Genomic DNA, 22,057 nt, shown 5'->3' on the forward strand with positions numbered 1-22,057 from the left:
TTTCTTAGTGCATTTCCCATGCTCTGTAAACTGTGCAGCAGAGTCTGTGATGTGTTGAGTGAATATGAGCTGGGAGGTTTGGCAGGGGACAGGGGCCTTGCTGTGTAGGACGGTTCCTCCTGTTGAATATGGTGATTTTCTTTTCTTTTTAAAACATTTTTTATTGAAGTATAGTTGATTTACAATGTCGTGTTAATTTCAGCTGTACAGCACAGTGATTCAGCTATATATATATTAATATAATATGTATATATTAATATATATATATTCTTTTTCAGATTCTTTTCCCTTATAGGTTGTTACAAAATATTGAGTATAGTTCCCTATGGTATATAGTAGGTTCTTGTTGGTTATCTATTTTATATATAGTCGTGTGCATATGTGAATATGGTGATTTTCATTGCTGTCCTAACTTTTGGCTGAGTTGGTTTGGGATCCACCAGGTGGATGACTTTTAGTTCATTCATGATTCTTGTTCAGTGGAAAAGCAAAACCCGTCACATCTCCTCTTTCCCCTGCTCAGGTTTAGAGTTACGAAAGTGGAACACAAGTCAAATCAGAAGGAGCGGAGAAGTTTAATGTCAGTTAGTGGGCCCGACAGCATCAATGGGGAGGTGCCTATGACACCCTTGAAGAGAGAGCGAAGTGGCACAGAGTAGCAGGTAAGTTGAAGTTGTGGTGACATTGGGGGTGGGTGGTACACGGCAGGGGGAAGGTGCCCAGTGCCTCCCTGGGGTCTGTGGTAATACGGGAGTGACTTGGCAGGGAAATGAGAAGTGCTTTCCTGGAGCTGGTAAGGCAGTAGGGGACGGAACACCATCACTTGTCTGCCCAGAGCTTTTTGTGAAGAGCCCATCAACACAGGTGCCTCCAGGGACCTGGCCTGCATGATAATGAGTGGGGAGGATTACTTAGGAGGCAATGTGGAGTGGTGGGGACTGGAGCAAACTAGAAATCACATAACCCATCTGTTAGGGTTTGCATTACCACAAGGCAGGAAGCACTTAGTGTGGCTAGATCTTAGGCAAAAAAAGGTGGAAATCTAGACTTTCTTACAGGTGAAATCAACAGGTTTTTAAATGTTGGCGGCTTGTTAAAAATCCTTTAAACAACCACGCAGGCCAAATGAAATATAATCTTGTCGTCATTTCTAGGTATACTATGATTTGAAAAAGGCTTGAGCAAGCAAAGCAATGCTTTTTTCCTTTGAGTTGGAAACCAGTTTTCTTTGATGTGTCACAGTTCTAAAATACCCCCAGTAGAAGTATTACTCTTTCCACCAAATATTCTGAAGCAATTTAAAAGCAAACGTGGGGCTTCCCTGGTGGCGCAGTGGTTGAGAGTCTGCCTGCTGATGCAGGGGACACGGGTTCGTGCCCCGGTCCGGGAAGATCCCACATGCTGCGGAGCGGCTGGGCCCGTGAGCCATGGCCACTGAGCCTGCGCGTCCGGAGCCTGTGCTCAGCAATGGGAGAGGCCACAAAAGCGAGAGGCCCGCGTACCGCAAAAAAAAAAAAAAAGCAAACGTGAATGCTTCTTGGTTTGGCAGTTTTAACTTTGGGAGATATTACTTAAAAAAAAAAAAGCCTGTGATAATTTGATATTGGCTTAGCCTTCATCTTCTTTGCTTTCTGTTCTGGCTTGAGTCCCATTCATCCCTTTCATGTTACATATTATATGTAAAAGGATGAGTGTGAGGACTCGGAGTGACCAGCTCCAATGGAACAGTCAGAGCCTGAATGTTAAGGCAGAAGAGGTTTCACTTCCAAAGGGAGGGGGAGGCAGGGTAAGGGGGAGGGGACTAGCCAGGTCCTAGAAGGTACAGGGAAACGGCAAGGTTGAACCTGAGCCTTGGAGTCAGGCTGCCTAGTTCAGGTCCCTGTTCCCCACTCACTAGCCCTGGGACCTGGACAAGGTGCTTGGGCTTTTTTATGCCTCACTTTCCTCACTGGGAAATAAAAATGATGCTGCCTTCCTTGAGGGATGGCAATGAGATATCAGGGAAATAACATGGGAAGCCCAGGGCCTGGCAGATAGGAAATGCCCAGTCAGTGGTACTGATTATTTTAAGTGGCCAGTTTGGCGGAGAAGGGACTTTTGAGTGAAGCTTCTGATAACCTGCCCAGGCTCAGAGGGGTTGAGGATGATCCAGAAGTCATCTGGAAGAGTTGTGCTCCTGAATTCTGTAGGACGTAGGGGCTCTGACAGATAGCTTTCCAGCACTGGTTCTTGCCATTTCTCCCTTGGGGAGATCTGGCCCCTTCCCCTGAGTTGAGGAACCCAACAGGGGCTTTCTTTAAAGAAGAGACATGGAGCAGAAAAGTCTGTCTTTGGCTTCTCAGCCAGTTACTGGTGCCTTGGGAAGGGAACCAAGAGGATTTTAGGAGAAGGAAGAGGATGTTGAAGATCATAAAAGCAACTAATATCAATTCAGTATTCTAGTCTTCTGGGTGTTGTACTGAGATGTATCTCACATGCCACCATTATAAACATCTCCTAATGGAATGGATACTATTACCCCAGCTTTATAGATGAGGAAACCAGTGCACGGAAAGGGTAGGTTACATGTTATGGATCACATGACTGGAAAGGGGAGCTGATTTGAACTGAGGTCTGTGACTGTAAGACCAGCTGCACTCTTCTGCCATCCTGGGGTGCTCATGAAGGGGCAGCCCTAGATCCATGAATGAGGAACATTTCCACCAGTGATCTGGAACCTGGTGGTCTAATATGGTAGCCACTAGTCACCTGTGGCTACTTAAATTTAAATTAATTAAAATTAAAAGTTTCATTCTGCAATTGCACTAGTCACATTTCAAGTGTTCAGTAGCCATAGATGACTAGGGTCTGCCAGATACTGTATCTGCCCTGGACAGTGCAGATACAGAAAATTTCCATCATTGCAGAAAGCGTTACCAACAGAGTAGACGGTACCTTAGATGTTAGAATTGGAATCCTGAGTGACTTTGGTAAATTAGAGAAACATTCTGATTGAAGTCGCGAGGGCTTGCCTTCTGGGACGAGAAGTATGTGGCTATTCAAGTCTAAGGTGGAAGGCCCAGCCGTTCTGGCTGCAAAGAAAGAGAAAGCATGAGTTGTAATGACAGTTCTGCATATATGAGTCATCAACCTGGCAGTGTGTTGAGAGACGGAGCAGACCGTGGGTAAGAAGACACTGCTTGCCCTCGGGCAGGAAGTGCAAGGTGATCCTGGGTTAGGCTCAGCCAGATTCCAGCCTTGCTGAAGTGCCCAGGCAGGTTTTGGCCACTACTGCCCGGAGGGAGGCACTCAAGATCTGGGAAGGTTAACAGAATTAGGATTGCTGAGCTGGTTTTCTTGGTCCAAATTCTGTCCATATCTGGATTTGATCCAGTCATCTGAAAATCCTGACCACATCTAACTGGTTTACAATTTGATACTCTCTGCAAAGCACACAATCTTCTTACCAGGATTTTGTGAAAGAGCATTGGATTTGATTACAAGACCTGGGCTCTCATCCTAGCTTCGCCGCTTGGAAATTGTCCTTAACTGCCCTTACTCCAGGTTTCCTTGAATGTGAAATAGGATATTAAATCCATCGATTGAAGGTGAGTGCCAGGAGAGCATCTGACATATCATTGGCTCTCAGTGGTGCTGTGCCATCCAAAGGTGCAACGAGCACGTGAGTGACCTTAGAAAGGGGATGGGTTTTCCGAGCCTTCAACATAATTGTAATTAATTTTGGAATTAAAAAAATAATTTTTATTATGGAAAATTTCAAACAGACTCAAAAGTAGAGAGAATAGGACTTCCCTGGTGGCACAGGGGTTGAGAGTCCGCCTGCCAGTGCAGGGGACGCGGGTTCGGGCCCTGGTCCGGGAGGATCCCACATGCAGTAGAACAGCTGGGCCTGTGTGGCACAGCTACTGAGCCTGCATTCCGGAGACCGTGATCCACAACTACTGAGCCCAGGTGCCACAACTAATGAAACCCGAGCACCTAGAGCCTGTGCTCCGCAACAGGATAAGTCACCGCAATGAGAAGCCGGCGCACCGCGATGAGGGGTGGCCCCTGCTCGCCACAACTAGAGAAAGCCCAATGAAGACCCAACGCAGCCCAAAAATAAAATAAATAAAATAAATAAATTTATAAAAAAAAAAAAAAAAAGTAGAGAGAATAATGTCACGAATGCCGATGGACTAATTTAATTATAATACGTGCTGCGTATTGAGTATCTACTATGTACTGAGCATGCTTTAGAAGGCATATTCCATGTATTAACTGATTTAATCCTCACAACAGCAATAAGTAGGGGCCAGTTCAAGCAGAGAGAGTTGAAGCAACTTGTTTCGAGTTACCAGCAAGAATGTGGTAGAGTTTAGAGTCCAACCCAGGCAGTCTGGCTCCTGGAGTCCCAGACTTCACCACTCAGCCGGGTCCGAGGAAAAACAGGTCCTGTGGTTAGAGCCTGCTGAGGTTGGGACCTGCTGAGTGACGATGTCGGATGAGCCCAACAGAGAATGGACTCTGAGAAAGGAGGGAAGGGAACTATACATTGACACTCAAAAATATGTATGTACTTATGAAAATTTTTCTTGCTTGGTTTCTTAATATTTCTCATCCTCCAAAAGAGTATGTTTGGGTGATTTAATGTGACTTGATTTTCCAACAAGAGAGATCCTGAAGTTTTTCCTTCTAGGCCCAGAAGATCTCTGGTTCTGAGCTGAATTGGAAGATCTGCACTGGGATGTAACTAATACAATAAGACAGGAGTGTTATGTACCTTTTGTCTAATACAGTTTTTAGAACTGTGTTTTTTTTCCTGAAAAATATTTTTGTTTAAATTTGGATTTTTGGCCAAACTATTTTACTGGAATGCCTTGTTTTAATATAGAACTGATTCAAATATTCAAATGCAAATGCATATCTACTCATTGGTTAGGTTTCCTTCTTTAAAAAAAAAAATTCAGTGGCTGATACCACCAACTAGACTTAGGATTTCTCTCTCTTTCTCCTTCTCTTTTTAAAAAACAAAATCTGCTGTTTGGTATTTCTTCCTCCCTTTATTATTCCCCCCCTGTGTACTTTGCCTGAGTTCTTTTTTGTAGCTAGATCTGACTTGCACTCTGCCTGATTTATTTTGGCAATGCAGTTAAAATGGTTTCTTTTTTCCACAGAAAATGTGTTTTGATTTCTTCTTAGAAGAATAAGCTTTTGTTCTTCAAAGTTAAATAAATCAAATTGCTTTCAGCCTCCAAATGCCACTGCCTTGTCTTCATTATCATTGGGCTTTTGCTTTTTAAAAAGGATGCCGTGGTAAGCATTCTCTCCCACATGTTTCTGAAGTATCTACCCCCTTTTCCAGTTTATGGTAATATCTTATTGAAAACATTGATTTGGTAAGTTTACAGAAAATATTTTTTATCAAAACAGAAATTCATCGTATTAGATATCTCTGTTTTAAATCGTTTTATTATTGAAGCTATTCTATTAATTTTTTTTTTTTTTTTTTTTTTTTTGCGATACGCGGGCCTCTCACTGTTGCGGCCTCTCCCGCTGCGGAGCACAGGCTCCGGACGCGCAGGCCCAGCGGCCATGGCTCACGGGCCCAGCCGCTCCGCGACACGTGGGATCTTCCCGAACCCGGGCACGAACCTCTGTCCCCTGCATCGGCAGGTGGACACTCAACCACTGTGCCACCAGGGAAGCCCTATTCTATTAATTCTTATTTCAGTCATTTAGTTTAGTGATTAAGAGCTAGTTTTAAACTGCTTAGGTTTCATTTTAACCGTGCCACTAACTAACGGTTGTTTTCAGCAAGTTACTTAACCTCTCCAAGCCTCAGGTTCTTCTTTAAAGTGGTGTAGAGTTGCGGTGGTGGATGTAAATGACATGCTATATGTGTACAGTTCTTAAATCAGGCTTTGGCACAGAGTTAGTATTCACTAACTCACTATTCACTATTATCAATAATTTTCATCCCATTCTAAGGGGTCCTAGTTAGTTATTAGCCCATTCTTCAAGCATCACTTTTAGATACTGTAACTCCCTTTTTACTTCTTAAGAACATTAGAGCTTTGGAGTCTGATGACATCTCAGAAATAGATATTTGGCAAGTCCCTTAGGAATTTGGGCCATTTTCTTGTGTGTGTTAAGAGGGCCTTAGAGATAACATGCCCCTCTTACTGGAGGTGGAATCAGAATTAGTAACAAGGCAATTGAAAAGTGTTGCAACTTAAGTTCTTTTTATTATACAGATCAGAGGAGGGGTTATATTAAGAGGTAGTGTGGACTGAACTTTCTTCACCTCACTGTGCTACTGCTGGGCTGGGGCTTTGTTCTGGGATAAAAGTCTCCTTTTTGCCAAGACTCATGGATCACGCTCCCTCCCCCCTCAGGACCACAGCAGGGCACAAGGTCAGCTCTCCAGATCTTCGGGGCCTTTTCATTTCCTCCTCTAACAGTGAGGAAAGGCAAGCTTTTTCTCCTTTTTGCTTTTGAACTCTGGTGACAGGCAGTGCAGTTACGGTCCGGTGGTGGCCTCCCCTGATGATGTGTTGCTTTATTTGCAGTCCTCTGCATGGTTCATTCTTTTGTTAACTCTCCAGGGAAGGAGAGGATGGTGTGAAACTTTAGGTATCACGAGTTAATTTTTTTCTCCATAGCTTATATTTTTTTCAGGGCAAAACACATTTTTTTTTTTTTTGCTGTACGCGGGCCTCTCACTGTTGCGGCCTCTCCCGTTGAGGAGCACAGGCTCCAGACGCGCAGGCTCAGTGGCCATGGCTCACGGGCCCAGCCGCTCCGCGGCATGTGGAATCTTCCACATGAGAGTCCACAGGCGGACTCTCAACCACTGCGTCACCAGGGAAGCCCATATATATATATATATATATATATATATATATATATATTTTTTTTTTTTTAAAGCAGAAGGATGACAAATTTGATGGAAGCCCCTTAATGTAATTCATTGACCTTTATAAACAGAAGCTGCACCTCAAATAGGCATGGATAGGAACACCTGGCTTGATTTAGAAATGGCTGAATACATTTCTAAAGAGCAAAAGCAGTACTTTGATACTTGTGTTGTTCTTACATGGAAGACCAGTCCCACTGAGTCCATCTTAAATATGGAAGTGGAGGGAAGTTAATGTCTGTCCTTGACCATTCACTGTCTGTGCAAAGCATAGGCAGTAGAACCAGGCAGATGAGGAGAAGAGCTGAGTGGGGGACAGAAATTTAAATACAACCTGATGGATCATGGGTGACCATCTCATCTCATCTCTCCGGTTTACAGTGGAAGAGCCAGGCTCAGAAGGGTGAAGTTTTCCCAGATCCCTGGGCTGGGGAGGGAGAGGCTTGGGTGGGAAGAAATCCATACTTTGGGGCCAATATGCTCAGTGGCTTTGAAGTTCAAGGGAGCTTTGCTTCAACAAAGAAAAAAATCTGCATTCAGTTTAGCTCGGTAACTCACAGCACTGATCATTTCAACATTGTCAACCTTCCCCAGGCTTGGTCTCCTATGGGGACCATCTGATGTCTTTTGGCTGTTAGAGCTGTGCCTGGATCAGTCCAGGTTTGTGAGCTATTCTGTTTTCTAACAAGTCGACTAAGATCATAGACTTCGAGATCTCAGAGGAGCTGTGATGGCTAGTTCAGGCCAACTCAAGTACAGTTAACATCTTTTAAAAGTATTTGTTGGGCTTCCCTGGCGGTGCAGTGGTTGAGAATCCACCTGCCGATGCAGGGGACACGGGTTCGTGCCCCGGTCCGGGAAGATCCCACGTGCCGCGGAGCGGCTGGGCCCGTGAGCCATGGCTGCTGAGCCTGCACGTCCGGAGCCTATGCTCTGCAACGGGAGAGGCCCGTGTACCGCAAAAAAAAAAAAAAAAAAAAAAAAAAAAAAAAGTATTTGTTGAGCCCCTACTTTGTGCCAGGCCTTAGGGATGCAGCAGTGTGGAAAAAGGACAGACAAGGGCCATGCTTTCATGGAGCTTCTGTTCTAGTTTTTGTAGTAATTTTTCTCCTCATGCCCCCTTGGTCCCCTAGTTTTAGAGTAAGGAGGCCCTAGGACATTATGTATGTTGTTCAAGGTCATGCGGGGTTTATTCCAGAGCCTGGACTTGGGCTTCCTGATAGTTCAGTCCCTTCACTGTCTCTGAGGTCCTGGATATTGCAAGTGTTTGAAATGGAATCATTTTTAAAATAGAAAAATAAGGCATGAACGCGATACAATATTTAAGCACCATAAAAGGCTGCAGGATGAAAAAAAAATGTCTTCACCCTCTCTACGCCCTTCTACCCACCACACACAGGTCATCTCTCAGTCCCCTTCCCAACAGAGGACCAGGGTTGTTTGTGTCCTCTATAGCCTTTCAGGATTATTCTATGCGTATACCTACTTAAACAACATATATACGTGTCTACAGCCCCCTCCTTTGCCCTTCCACGAATGAGAGCTTAGATACTTGTCTGCACCTTGCTTTTTATTGAAATTGATGACTGATAAGGTCTGTGGACTATTTTTTATGCTCCCACATTGATTGAGCCATGAGGAGTGAAAACGCTGGACACGTTTAAAATGTTGTATGTCCTGTTTTTTCTTTGTCGTTGGGAATAGTCCCGAAACATTTATGGACATAATCTGAGAGTTTTGTGTGGACCTACAAACATATTTTGCTGTCATCAACACTGATGTTCTAAGTTATTCTTCCACAGTCTTGTTCTGTGTACAGAAGAGACTGAAACATATTTGCGAGTATTCCCAGAATTTAGATAACATGAGGGCCCAGAGGGTTTTGTTTTGTTTTGTTTTGAATTGCCACCAAAGCTGTCTCCTCTCCTCAGTTATCTCCCTCGGCAGGGTCTGCTCCAGGGCGCCTCCCTAGTGCTGACCAGAAGGTGACCCCTCTGGGAGCTTATCTGTCCTCCCCCGTGGCCCTGCCAGCCCTCTGACAAGGCTTAGGAAAGAGAGCTGCAACATCTGCCTTTTTGCTGCAGAAACTGCAGCACTGGAGGCTCACGGAGACTTTGGAGGACGAAAAGGCAGACCTAAGGGGCTCGAGGGAGGCAGAAAACGAAATGCTTTTGGTGACATTTTAACCTAGAATGAGATAGGAGAGGGAATTAATAGTTATAATCAGGATTTTTATTTTTCTTCATTTGTAACTCGAGACTTTGAATCTACTAACATTAAATAGCTAAGGAAATACTAGTCCCTGTTTTCTGTAAGTTGTCTATTTTCTGCAAGGATGTACGATGCTATGGTAGCTCCACAGTATAGGTTCTGGAACCAGACTCCTTGTGCCCAAGTGCTGGCCGGGCACTTTTTAGCTGTGTAATCTTGGGCAAGTTTCTTAGCCTCTGATGCCTCAACTTCTCCATCTGTAAAGTGGGTTTAAAATACCACCTACCTCATAGGGATGTTGTTCTTTGGTGCTTAGCAAGTGCTAAATAGCCAAATACTTGATGTTATTATTATAATATTATGTCAGGTGAGACCTATTTAAACACTTAGCAAGTAAAAGTGTGAAAAATTAATGGTTTTTGATATTTCTTAATTTTTCTGAGGCTCAGAGAGGCAGGTTAGACATAACCTATAAGGTGTTGTAGTTTTGTTTGACACTCAGGTAGAGGCTTACTAAATGTAGGTAGCTGGACTCTTGCTCACAAGGCAGTCAAGAGGCAACATTCAACTTGTTTTGTTTTCCTTATCAGAAAGAGGTGGGACTATTCAGAGTCTTAAATTATTCTACCTGTAGCAAGCTGTAGACGTTGAATCAGAGGTTTATTGAGACTGAGAGGGAACTGCTGAATTGCATTTAAATCCTTCCCAGGAGAACCCTTGTGTTTCCAGATACAGAATAACTTTTGATGTCAATTACATTTTACTTGGAATAAAGTGCTCTGATTCTCACCATCCCAAGGGTTGGTAAATCACAAACGTTCAGCTGTTGTCACTTGGGAAGCCCATTATTGCTAAATATATGAACACATTTACATTGTTGTGAAGCTATAACTCAGGAGAGAGCAACCTTCAGACTTCCCAGTAAGATCCAACTCTCATGTGAGAAAATTCAAAACTACAAGGAGTGCACAGTTTCCCATTGGCGTTATTCAGGAAAGAGCAGAGAAGGACAGGCCGCAGAAGACCTCATGGCTCGGTGGGTATCTCCGTGTGATTGGTGTGGCAGTGACTGTGGCTTCCAGGTGGAACTGCCTGGGCTGGAATCACTGCTTTCTTATTATTAATTGCGTGGCCTTGGGCCAGGTATTAAACCTGCAAGCCTCAGTGTCCACTTATGAAAATGAGAATTGTCATTGACTCATGGAGTCATTGAAAAGATTGAGTCACTGAATCTGGAGCGCTTAGCACTGCAGTGCCTGGTGCATAGAAAGCACTCCGTAAATGTCAGCCCCTATTGTTATTAATCAGATAGTCTTCCTTCCTTAATCCCCTGTCCTTTGAGGGCTTAGTGTTCACTGTCCCTTAATCTGTTTAGGCTTCTAGTTTCTTAAGACGTGGTTCTCATTTTTAAAGGGACCAGATCCTTTTTTTCTAGAGAATCCTTTTTTTTTTTTTTTTTTTTTTTTTTTTGTGGTACGCGGGCCTCTCACTGTTGTGGCCCCTCCCGTTGTGGAGCACAGGCTCCGGACGCCCAGGCCCAGCGGCCATGGCTCACGGGCCCAGCCGCTCCGCGGCATGTGGGATCCTCCCGGACCGGGGCACGAACCCGTGTCTCCTGCATTGGCAGGCGGACTCTCAACCACTGCGCCACCAGGGAAGCCCATAGAGAATCCTTTTTTAACAGGGCACATATTCATCCTAATCAAAACTCTGTTGTGGCTTCTGTGGAACCATAACACCATAATGGAATTCTAGCTTTATCTAATTAGAATTGTGTAAAAAGCAATAAACTCTAGAGAAAAAGATGACCTTTTCTTTCCAGATAATTTTTTTCTGAGGTTCTTAATTTCTCTCCATCAGTCTTGTTATATGATGGATGTGGTCACACTTGGGATTTCTGAATCGGCTTTTCAATGTAAGGAAGTTTTGCTTCATGTCTCCCAGCTTGAGCACTCACTTGTATAAGACAGTAATCACCAAATTTCCCCACCCTATTCCACCCAAGAAAGATAGATCAGTCTTGTTAAATGTGGTGGGGTCCCATGGTGATGCGACCTGAGAACAGGTGGTCCTCCAGTCCGCTGCTGGTAGCCTTCCCTAGCATTCATGCCAGCCTGGTTTCTGACGGCTGTGCGCCTGTAGAGGAGGCACCTTTTAATATTAACGTGTTGTGGTAAAGAAATACTATTTTAAAGTATGTGTTTGTGGGCTTCCCTGGTGGGGCAGTGGTTGAGAGTCCGCCTGCCGATGCAGGGGACACGGGTTCGTGCCCCGGTCCGGGAAGATCCCACATGCCACGGAGCGGCTGGGCCCGTGAGCCATGGCCGCTGAGCCTGCGCGTCCGGAGCCCGTGCTCCGCAATGGGAGACGCCACAACAGTGAGAGGCCCGCGTACCACAAAAAAAAAAAAAAAGTATGTGTTTGTTTATCAGTATGGTCATATTCACAGCTGTAGAATGAAATGAGAAGAAATTTAACAGTGTCAGATGCACCATGACACAGTCCCAGAAATAAGGCTGCAGTTGGAAATTTACAAGCTGTACAAAATGTGGTATCTTCTTTCCTCTAGATTATCACTCAGATAAGACAGGTATTTATCTGGAAATTGAGAGCTGCTGTTCCGGTCAAAGCTTCCCTTTTGTTAAGTGTGTGTGAAGACAGAGAGCCCAGAACTGTGAATCCGTGCTGGGTAGTTTTCAATAGAGCCTGGAAAGGTTAACTTTCCTTTTTTCTGCCTTGCTTCTGGTATTAGTAATGAAGACTTTTAAGCAGCATTTTGTACTTTTCACATTCTCTTTCGAAGATATTGTGTGCAGTGCAGTTTTAATCAGCTGCAGAAGGCCATTGTGGAAGGCCATTGCCGAAGCCACTGTGCTGGGATGCTGGTAATTGTCAGGATAGCTAACTTTTAGGAGGGTACTGACTGCTTGGCCCTGTATTAAGCATTGTACATATATCATGTAAAAACCCCAACAGCCCTACGAGGGATGCTGCAGAGACGTCAGGGTTCAACAGCTAGTCACAGGGGTCTGCATCTGGGGACAGGCCACTGGCTCCAGACCCCTCCTTCGTAGCCCAGCCTTGGTCTTACATGCCCACTCCTTAAAGTTGGTCAAACCTGTGCAAAGAACTCTAAATGGGAAGTTCTACTATGTTGGAATGAAAACTCTTACTGTGATGAAACATTTCATTCTGACGTCCCTTGCTCTTGACCTTCTTGTTTTCCTTGATGCAAAACAGTCCAGGTCTAAGGGAGCCGCTGATAAAAAGAGGAGACATACAAGTAGTTGGACCCCCTTTTTCTAGATAATGGCCTAGTTTGAAGTTTACTGGGAAAATTCTCTCCCATCTTTTAACTTTTTTTTTTTTTTTTTCCCTCTTAGGACAATTTTTCTGTTTCTCCACCTCTGGCTTTTCTACTTTTTTCCCTGCTAGTGTCTTCCACATTAATTGACTCTCAAATGACAGTATTCCCAGACTTGACTTTGTTCAGTTTTATTGTACAAATCCATAGTTTAGCCATGCTAGGTTGTAGCAATGCAGAGCAGGGAATTACTTATTCATTTATAATTAAGAACTTGGTTCTTGCTGTTTTAGAGGACAATGCTTTATTTCCTTTTCAGCTAAGGGGGTAAGGGTTCTTTCCCCAACCCATTTAGTTTGGGAGATCCTTCTCTCTGTCTCTCTCTCCTTCATGTATACACACACACACACACACACACACACACACACACACACACTATGATTATTATAAATGACATAGTACAGAAAAGGATAATATGGATAATATTAGGCTACATGTGAAGGATGAGCTATAAAGTAAGTACAAAGTAATACTTCAGTGAAGACAACCTATTGACTTTTTGCTATTTCTTCATATTTCTGTAAGCTGGTTTCAACTCTGTTTTTGTTTAGCATTTATAGGAAACACAATCTGGGGAGACAAGAAAATGTTTTGTTCCTTAACCTGGTGTAGGTTTGCCTGCATTGTGTGTATGTTTCAATATACACAGTCAAGTGTAGAATTTTAATCCTATCCTGGGTCTTCAAAACAGGAAAGTAAAGGGGTACATAACTGTCACGTAGATGAGACCACTGTAAAAAAAACAAAACACAAACACAAAACTTTGAAAAATAAAAAATTATTTTGCAGGTTTATAGGGGGCTTCATTTGTAATGTAAACACAGATGTTGACATGGGCCAATTGTTAGAAGAACTTAAAAATATAATACAGAGCCTTCCAAGGTACAATGAAGACTGAAGATTGAGCATTTTATCATTGTGTTCGTTCTTACCCAGTGAAGCCCCAGCCAAGCTGCACGCTTTGCTGGGTGGAGATGCAGAGTTAACTCAATTTGGTGTGGCCTGGGAAAGTCACATTACCTGACACATACAGGGTTCCTTGTGACTGACCACTTTCACCCTGTTGCTCATTACTTGACAAAATGTAGCTGAAGAGTTAAAGAACAGGTTCCTGAGAAGAAGTGCTAAAGGACTCACAGGGAGAATACCCACCTGTCACCCCAGAAACTTGTATTAAGACTGATGCCGTCAGGCGACTGAAGTCGCCGTCAGGAGACTGTGGTTCTCGGGTTCTGTTCTTTCTTGGTTTATAAAACCTCAATAAAGAGGTCCTTTGGAAATGTTCGTGCTTCAGTTTCCTTAGACTGATTTCAAAGAAGAAATGTGTAATGGGGGAAGGAATGCAGTGGGATGGGGTGGGACGGGGTGAGGATGGATTACAATTCCTCTGTGTTCTTAAATATTTATGCCAGATTACCATGTGATATGATGCTTGCCAAGCTTTACCTTTTTGTGTTTTCTCTTGCAGGAGTGACTTTATTTGAAGAGTTCTAAGAGACTGAAAACTTATGACATATAAAGTTGCCTAGGGAATTATTTTTTTATCTTTTATAGAATTTCTATGGTGGAGTCTGCAGGCATGTGGATGAAAGCTAAAAGGGAATATTGTTGCTATGCTGGATACAGAAGTCAGTTTGCTTTGAAACAAGTTTTGGTTTAAAAATGTCTGATGAAAAATGTATTACATTTCCAGGGAGGAAAAGAGCTCATGTTTTTGTCTTGCCAACCACCACCCCTCCCAGTCCCCCATCTGTGGCCTTGGTGTACACACTGCAATTTTTCCAGTATGATAACTATGTACAGTGGAACTATATGTGTATCGTGCTCAGGGTGTGTGTGTGTGTGTGTGTGTGTACACACATGTCTGTGTGCCTGTGCTTCTGTTCCCCCAACCCTTAGATCTCATTTTGCTACTGGTTGTAAGACGATCCCCTGACAGTTTAACTGTTACAAAAGATAAAAGATGAATGTTTGGTGGTGAAGGCTCCTCGAAGATATAGTCTAACCCTGGGCAGTTGATCCCCCAAGAGATCATGGAGTCAGAGGGAACCAGATGCTAGACTTTGGATTGAGAGACGAGAAGTCAGCACTGACCTGCTACCAGCATGCCACTCCTAGGTCACTCATAAAATATTGAGAGTTTTGGTTGTTTTTTGTTTGTTTGTTTTAACGCAAGCTAAGCAAATCTTATTTAGCCGTTGAATAAAGGGGGAAATGGTTTAAAGTCACTAAAAAAAAAAAAGTCTTGTTTTGACAACTCAAGGCTAAAACAAAACAAGACAATCTCCACCTCTGGTGCAAGATGGACCCACACCTTCCTCTGGTATGTTTTCCTTGGTGTTCTTCCTGTTCTCCATCTTGTAGCTAGTGTCTGTTATTTAAAGGATTCTTGAGGGTTCCTTTCCCCTGTAGGTGTGGAATGCCCCACTTTAAGAAAAAAAAAAGCTTTACAGTTTACAAAACACCTCAGAGAACCCAGAGGTGAAGGTAGTAGTACATTTATGGAAGGTCTGGGCCAAGAGGTTGGAGAGTCCAGGTATAGGGAAATCTTCAAGACCTGCCTCCGTGTCGGTATGGTGCCTTGGCCACTTCCTTTATTTCAAAAAGAAAGCACAATTCTCATTTGACTCCCAAAAGATGATTCCCATTGAAAATGTACTTCAAAGTATCCACTCTTTCTCTGTCACCAGACTAAAATTTTCTAACCTTTTAAATGAGTGGTAGGTTCAATTTCATGTGGATTTTTGCTGACAACGAATTAAAAGCTATACATGTGTACGTGCCTACACACAGTAGACCAGGGAAGGCAATATGGAAATAAATTTCACAGTGGTCCAGAAAGTAGCAATATAGGAATTTTGGGGGTGTGTATTAGTGTAAATAATATGTGTGCAGTCTAGACCAATAGTTTTAGTTTTATAAAGAGGAATCATTTTTTGTTTTACAAATATTATGCCCCCGGAATGGTAAGGGATAAAGTGTAAGATATTCTTCAGCTTTAATTATTTTATAATTTTATTCAGGTCAGATCGCTTTTTTTAAAAAATAGCAATACAACAGGCAAGATAATACTCAAAATATTTAAATTGTATTTATACCAAGAGTACGTTTTAACTATTTTCTAATACTTGAGCAGTTGTTGTCTGACTGGCTTCCAAATATGCCAAAAGTTAAGCATTCAGTATTTTCAACATGTATGCTTTTTACTGATTTATATTACCTAATAAGAATCTTTAAGTGTTCCCAAAGCAACAGATGTTTACAGGCCTTTTGTGTTTTTCCTCCTTTAGAAGGCTTGGAGACCCACAACAAAGTTACTATATAAAACACTAATGATGGACTAACTTCTGATGTAATAAATGAGTTCACTACCGCCTCAATGTAAAAATTTGTAAAGGAAATTTTTCACGGAGTGTCAAATGTATTTTTAACTGTCTGGTTTGTACTTCTATGACTTTTGTACTACCAAAGCAGAGTTAAAAATAAAAACGTTAAACACAGTGAGTTGTTTTTGAATGATCCAATTGTTGGTGCCTTGGGTACTGAAAGTACAATTGTGGTTGGTATAATTTATCGAGCTTAATATCACAGTGCCTGATTTCTTACATCTGAATTGTCAAGTGATCATTTGGCTGACTTTCCCCATTGGATTCCTCCTTCCCCCCATAGTAATTCCATCCTTACCCCCGATTATTATTTTTAAAATTTGGAGATAATTTTGGATGTAAGGAACAGTTGCAAAAGCAGTACAAAGAGTTCTTGTATACTCTTCACCCCACATTCCCTTATGGTATCATCTTACATAACCGCAGAACAATGATCTAAACTAAGAAATTAGGGCTTCCCTGGTGGCGAAGTGGTTAAGAATCTTCTGCCAATGCAGGGGATTCGAACCAGGGTTCGAGCCCTGGTCCAGGAATATCCCGTATGCCGCGGAGCAACTAAGCCCGTGCGCCACAACGACTGAGCCCGTGCACCACAACTACTGAAGCCTGTGCGCCTAGAGCCCGTGCTCCACAACGAAAGAAGCCACCGCTCGCTGCAACTAGAGAAAGCCTGCATGCAGCAACAAAGACACAACACAACCAAAAATGAAAATAAATAAAATAAATTTATTTTTAAAAAACTAAGAAATTAACATCAGTATAATACTACGAATTAAGTCACAGCATTATTCCGGTCTCACAAATTATCCCACTACCATCCTTGTTCTGTTCCAGATTTCCCACTGCACTTAGTTTAGGCCTCCTAAATCTCCTGTGACCTGTGATTTTCCCTCAGTCTTTTCTTATTTTCATGATCTTGACATGTTATAGCGTGTACTGGTCAGTCATGTTGTAGAGTGCCCTTCAACCTCGGTGTGTCAGCTGTTTCTCCTGACTAGGCTGAGGGTTTGCATTATGCAAAGGACGCCCTTCCCTTTGCTCCGTATCGGGGGCTGGTGGGGGAGGCCATAATGTCGATATGTATCGCTAGTGATGTCAACCTCTACCATTTGGTCAAGGTGGTGGCCACCAGCTTTCATTTTGGTAAAGTCACTATTTTTCCCTTTATAATTAATAAGTATTTGCCCCGCTGCATGGGTTGCCGGCTGCGAGGCACAGCGCCTCTCTGATCTTCCTGCACGGCTCAGGTGATTCTGGACAAGGATTGAGAACGTGGGTCAGGCAAGTTTTAAATCAAGATTTAACATTCCAACACATAAAAGTTAGTTATCTAACAGCTCCTCCCAGGCCATATACTTCTTTGAAAGGAGGAATCTCCAATGTATGGTTTGACAGATTTAAAATATCTAATGACTATCCAGAGCACCTTGAATCAATTGATGTAATGTGCCAGGTGCTTACAGATTTGATTGATGGTGAAGTAAAAAGTGGTGTCAAGAAGAACAAGAATATCAGTAAGAGGATTTCCTATGGGAGGGTGCGTGGCGATGCATTTAGCATACAGAAATCATCAAGATGTGGCAGGAGTACTTGCTCTTTCTAGTTTTCTGAATAAAACACCTGCTGTTTACCAACCTCTTCAGAAACGTGATGGTGTCTTTCCTGAATTATTTCAGTGTCACGGTACTGCAGATGAGTTAGTTCTTCATTCTTGGGGTGAAGAGACAAACTCAGTGTTAAAATCTCTAGGAGTGAGCACAAAGTTTCATGGTTTCCCAGGTGTTTACCATGAGTTAAGCGAAGCTGAGCTAGAAAAACTGAAGTCATGGATTCTTACAAAGCTACCAGACTGAATGAATCGATGGATTTGTTAATATAGAAGTAATGTCTTCATGAAAAGTGATGTTTACTGCCACATTCGAATTTGACAAACAATAATTAAAATATTAAAAAAATTTATATACAGCAAACTTCACTCTTTGGGGTGCCTCATTGGATTCTGATTTTGAATTTTCGTGTACGTGTGTGTGCGTGTTTGCCTTGAAAACAAGATGATCAATAACAGCTTATGCTAAGGAAGTGGAAAAGCTGATTTTACAATTTTCAGCTCCTGAAAACCAGGAAACCCAGAATATATGCACCAGGGAGGATGTCAGGAATTCCCCCAAATCTCATTTTATAGTAGAAAGGGGTCATTTGGGGTTACAGGTTTTGTTCTTAATCAGTCAGCCTTCTGATATCCTCTCTAAGAGCCTCCCTAGGATTCAGCTCTCTCACCGGCAGGTCCGGGGTGAAATTGCCATGGGGACTGACGGTCCACGGCCTTGTACGCTCCTGCACTTCCTTTTCAAATCCAGATATCGAGCCTTCCTTCACCCTGATCTGATCAGTGGAAGTGTGGAGGAACACTTGCTTCCCTCCCGCTGAGGACAGAAGGATGTTGGTGCTTTGGAAGTGGGGTCCCACCATTCAGGGCTTGGCTGGGGTCAAAGGAGACTCCGTGTTTCACCCGAGGTCCTTACCAGTTCTTAAATCCTCTGACCCTTTTGTCTGCAGGGCAGGTTCTGTCCAGGGCTTCCTTTGTTCATTCCTCATCCTCCCAGGACCATTCTTCAGGACTGTTCTCAGATCTTCCTGGAGATCCCTCATGGTAGCTCCAAACACCTGAAAGGGCACCTGGGACTCTGTCTCCGGCATTCTGTGGCCTCCCAGCAGGTGTCGCTGCCCACCCGCTTCAGCTGCTGTCCAGGCAGGCGGTTGTCCGCCTCGCACAGAGCTGGCACTTGCCCCCTCTGCCGGCCAAATGAGAGAAGTGCAGGAAGCATAGCTCCTGGGCCATTTATTGGTGGTGGTGTGTCTTTCAGGGCCGGGCGCTCAGAAAGTACGTAGGCATGATTTCACGATGATTTGCTGAATGAATAAATAAACAAAAGTCTACCTTTAAAAATGAAAGATTATCATCATCTATTTTAAGGGAGTAAAAATTGAAGTTTGGATTTTTCCTAACTCATTTTCTGACCCTACCCGCTGATCTCTATTGTCTTTCTCATAGGAAATCCCAGTTTCTCACCTGGGAACTTATTTCCCTGCACGTGTGGATGCTGGTAGAAATAACTGAGTTCTACTTTGGAGGAAACCCCATGCCCTGAATGCTGCCAGGGAAGTGGTGTGACTGAGAGGCAGTGCAGTCTCAGAGCAGTAGCCCGGGCCTTTGCTGCTGGGTCTGAGCCGCGGCTCTGACACTCACTGCTGTGTAATGTTGGGGAAATTACCTTACTTTCTTTTCTTTCTTTTTTTTTTTTTTTTTTTTAAATTATTTATTTATTTGGCTGCGCCGGGTCTTAGTTGCGGCTTTCAGGATCTTCGTTGCAGCATGTGGGATCTTTAGTTGCGGAATGCAAACTCTTAGTTGCGGCATGTGGGGATCTAGTTCCCTGACCTGGGATTGAACCCTGGGCCGCCTGCATTGGGAGCGCGCAGTCTTAGGCCACTGGACCACCAGGGAAGTCCCTTACCTTGCCTTCTGAGATGCAATTTCCTCAGCTGTAAAATGACCTATCTCTCAGGACTTTTAAGGACTAGGAAAATGCAGACAAAGTCATGGTGCCTGCCATGGTCTCCACAGCCACCCTGATGGAGTGCACTGTCATTGTCAGCAGCCAAGCTTGGTAGCTTGGTAAAGGGTCTGTGTGTGTCTGTCCCACCACAGCTGATCAAGGTGGCTTGTGAAGAGGCCAAGCACACATAGCTTTGCCCAAGTGTGGAGCTGAGCCAGGACACTTTTTGCTGAACCACAGTTAGAGTTCAGAAGCCTCGTGGAAGAACCACAGAGTAGAGGAGAGTCCAAATTTTGGGAAGGCAGAAGCACAGAGGTAGAAAAAAGAGTTGAGGATGAAGAGGTAGTGTGTGCAGTGGGCAGCTGAAACTCCATCAGCCCAGCACCTCTCCCTTCTGGGATGATGCCACCTCCGTGGGAGAACTCTTCTCCTCCCTCTTAGAACCCAGCCAGGCGCCCCGCTGCCCTGACTGCAACTGGATGTGACCGAGGCCGTGCCGAGGAAGCTGGTCTGAAGAAAGGAAGGGAACATGCAGAGGGAAGAAAGGCAGTCCTGGTTTGCTGTCAAGGCCTAGATTCATTTGACCCTGAGGCCCAGCTGCCCTTCCGAGCTTTATGAACATTCCAAGGACATCCCTCTTTTGTCTTACCTCCTTTGGGTTGAGTTTCTATCACTTCTGACAACAACCACAAAACCCCACGGTCGGTGGAATTATTCTCAGAAAAGTAGATACACGAGGAGTATCAGACATCCAGCCCTACAGCTGAGGCTGCCCAGCGCTGCCTCAGATCCAAAGCCAGGGGCCCCGGCCCTGGTGTGGCATCTGCTCTGAAATGCTCTTGCAAAACATCTCTGGACTTTGTTGCCTTAGGATAACCTCCCTTCCACCATCTTTCCTTGATTTGCCATAGGGCTCGTGACTGTAGCTCCCGTCAGAGCACAACTTTGGCATTCAGATGACTCTGGTCATCTGTGACCTTAAGGTTTTCAGATCCCAATCTTCTAACTGAAGATAATATGTGCCTTTTAGGGAGGCCGTCAGGATTATAAGAGTGTGGGCAGGTAGTGCATGTAGCATGGGGCCGGACACAGCCAGTGCTGACTCAATGAGCTGCCTTGGAGTTGCCAAACTCAGACCCTCTTTAGTGAAATAAATGATAGAGTGATGAGTATTTGGCCATTTGAGTGTGGGTTCTTGATGTTTTTGCCACATTAAAATTGCTTCACATTGAAGATGGATCTGGGGTGGGGATGGGGGCGATTGGAAGTAGGAGGGATCAGGTAGAAGAAGCAACTTCTGAGATTCTTTCTGGGCCTGAGATTCTTCTGGAACCAGGTCAAATGCCTTAAGTAAGAGAATGATCTCATTGCTCCAATGTTAAATGGAGCCAGTTCTACAAGACAAGGGGTGTGTTCTTTCTCTGCATGTTCAGGCTCTCATTTTATCTTATCACTCTTAGGATAAGACATGAATGTGGTATAGTCTTAAAAAGAACTTGACTTCTTTTTATTTTGCAAGTCATTCTAACTGAGAAATTATAAAGAAAATGCTCTTGGAATCATAACATGAAACCTAAATTACAAAATTTCTGGGTTTGATTATGGATGAATATCTTAATGTTGGCCAAATTAAAAAAAACACCTAACAAAACAATCCCTCTGAAATAACTAACCAACCCTACCCAACCCAAGATTTCTATCTTGCATTAAAAATGCATTTTTATTTAATAAAAATGTATTTGTGGCAAGGGAGGATTAAAGAAATACGTTAGCTTTAGTGTCTCAAATATTCATTTCAAACAGCATGACGAAATTGTGACTACGCATAAATTACTGTGTATTCTCCAATGGTTCAATGATGAAAATAATGAAAATAAATAATAATGATGAGAATACAAAATGTATTAAATTTGAAGTGCCCCCAAGATGCATGTTTACCTTGAGATGATTGTTAATAATGTAAGTAGAAAAGGACTTATCTAGTTTAGAAATAATTCAATATTATTAGCAGTGGTGCAGAAAGCTTTGTGGTCATAGAAATCGAAATTTAGTTATTAAAAAAAGTGTAAATGCTACTCATAAAAAAGTGGTCCAATGTGAGATGACCTTCACTGGGTAATAGAATCACATCTAACATTTATTATTTACCTGGTGCTGGGTATGTGCTAAGCACTTTATATTCTGTATCTCCTGTAAGTTGCATTACAGCTTGGGGGAGGCATAACCACCACTTCCATTTTACAGGTGACAATACTGAGGAAAGGAATTTCAAGATACTTTGCACTGGCCGTTCATGTGATCATTGTAAAAACACAAATATCATTGGTCGTAGACAATCTCAGAGATTTTATAGATAACGCCTTGACTAACGTTTCAATTCTTTATTTACATCTTCCTCAGAACCAGAAAAAGAAAAAAACAAAACGAAAACCAAAAGCCTTTCTTTCCCAGTTGACAATACATGTAAGTTTACTTTTCCAATATTGGATTGTTCTTATCTCCACCACCTTGGTTTAAAGTTCCCCCAACTTTCAGATCTCAGAATTCACTTGATTGTTGTGATTGCTGCATTCCCTGAAATAATGGAGAACAAAGGCTTTTTTTCTTAGAAATTTCACATTTTGATTCAGCCCTTCTTTTT

General features: G+C 43.1%; 1 protein-coding gene and 1 pseudogene across 2 annotated transcripts in view; both read left to right on the top strand.

The window, feature by feature from the left end:
- The window catches only part of RELL1 (RELT like 1), a 66,637-nt gene extending 50,646 nt beyond the window's left edge, over window positions 1–15,991 (top strand). Inside the window, exons 6-7 of one of the 2 annotated variants that reach the window (XM_059067620.2) lie at window positions 524–662; window positions 13,942–15,991. In XM_059067620.2, coding sequence (XP_058923603.1) covers window positions 524–659 — 136 coding nt within the window. In that variant the 3' untranslated portion in view covers window positions 660–662; window positions 13,942–15,991. The remainder of the gene's footprint in view (window positions 1–523; window positions 663–13,941) is intronic. The other variant, XM_067036309.1, reaches the window with a different exon arrangement.
- A 938-nt stretch (window positions 15,992–16,929) lies between these two features.
- LOC131758179 (lysophospholipase-like protein 1 pseudogene) lies at window positions 16,930–17,712 on the top strand (annotated as a pseudogene).
- Window positions 17,713–22,057: the final 4,345 nt, after the last annotated feature.

This window comes from Kogia breviceps, chromosome 6 (genome assembly GCF_026419965.1).
Source record: "Kogia breviceps isolate mKogBre1 chromosome 6, mKogBre1 haplotype 1, whole genome shotgun sequence".
Taxonomy (NCBI): Eukaryota; Metazoa; Chordata; class Mammalia; order Artiodactyla; family Physeteridae; genus Kogia; species Kogia breviceps.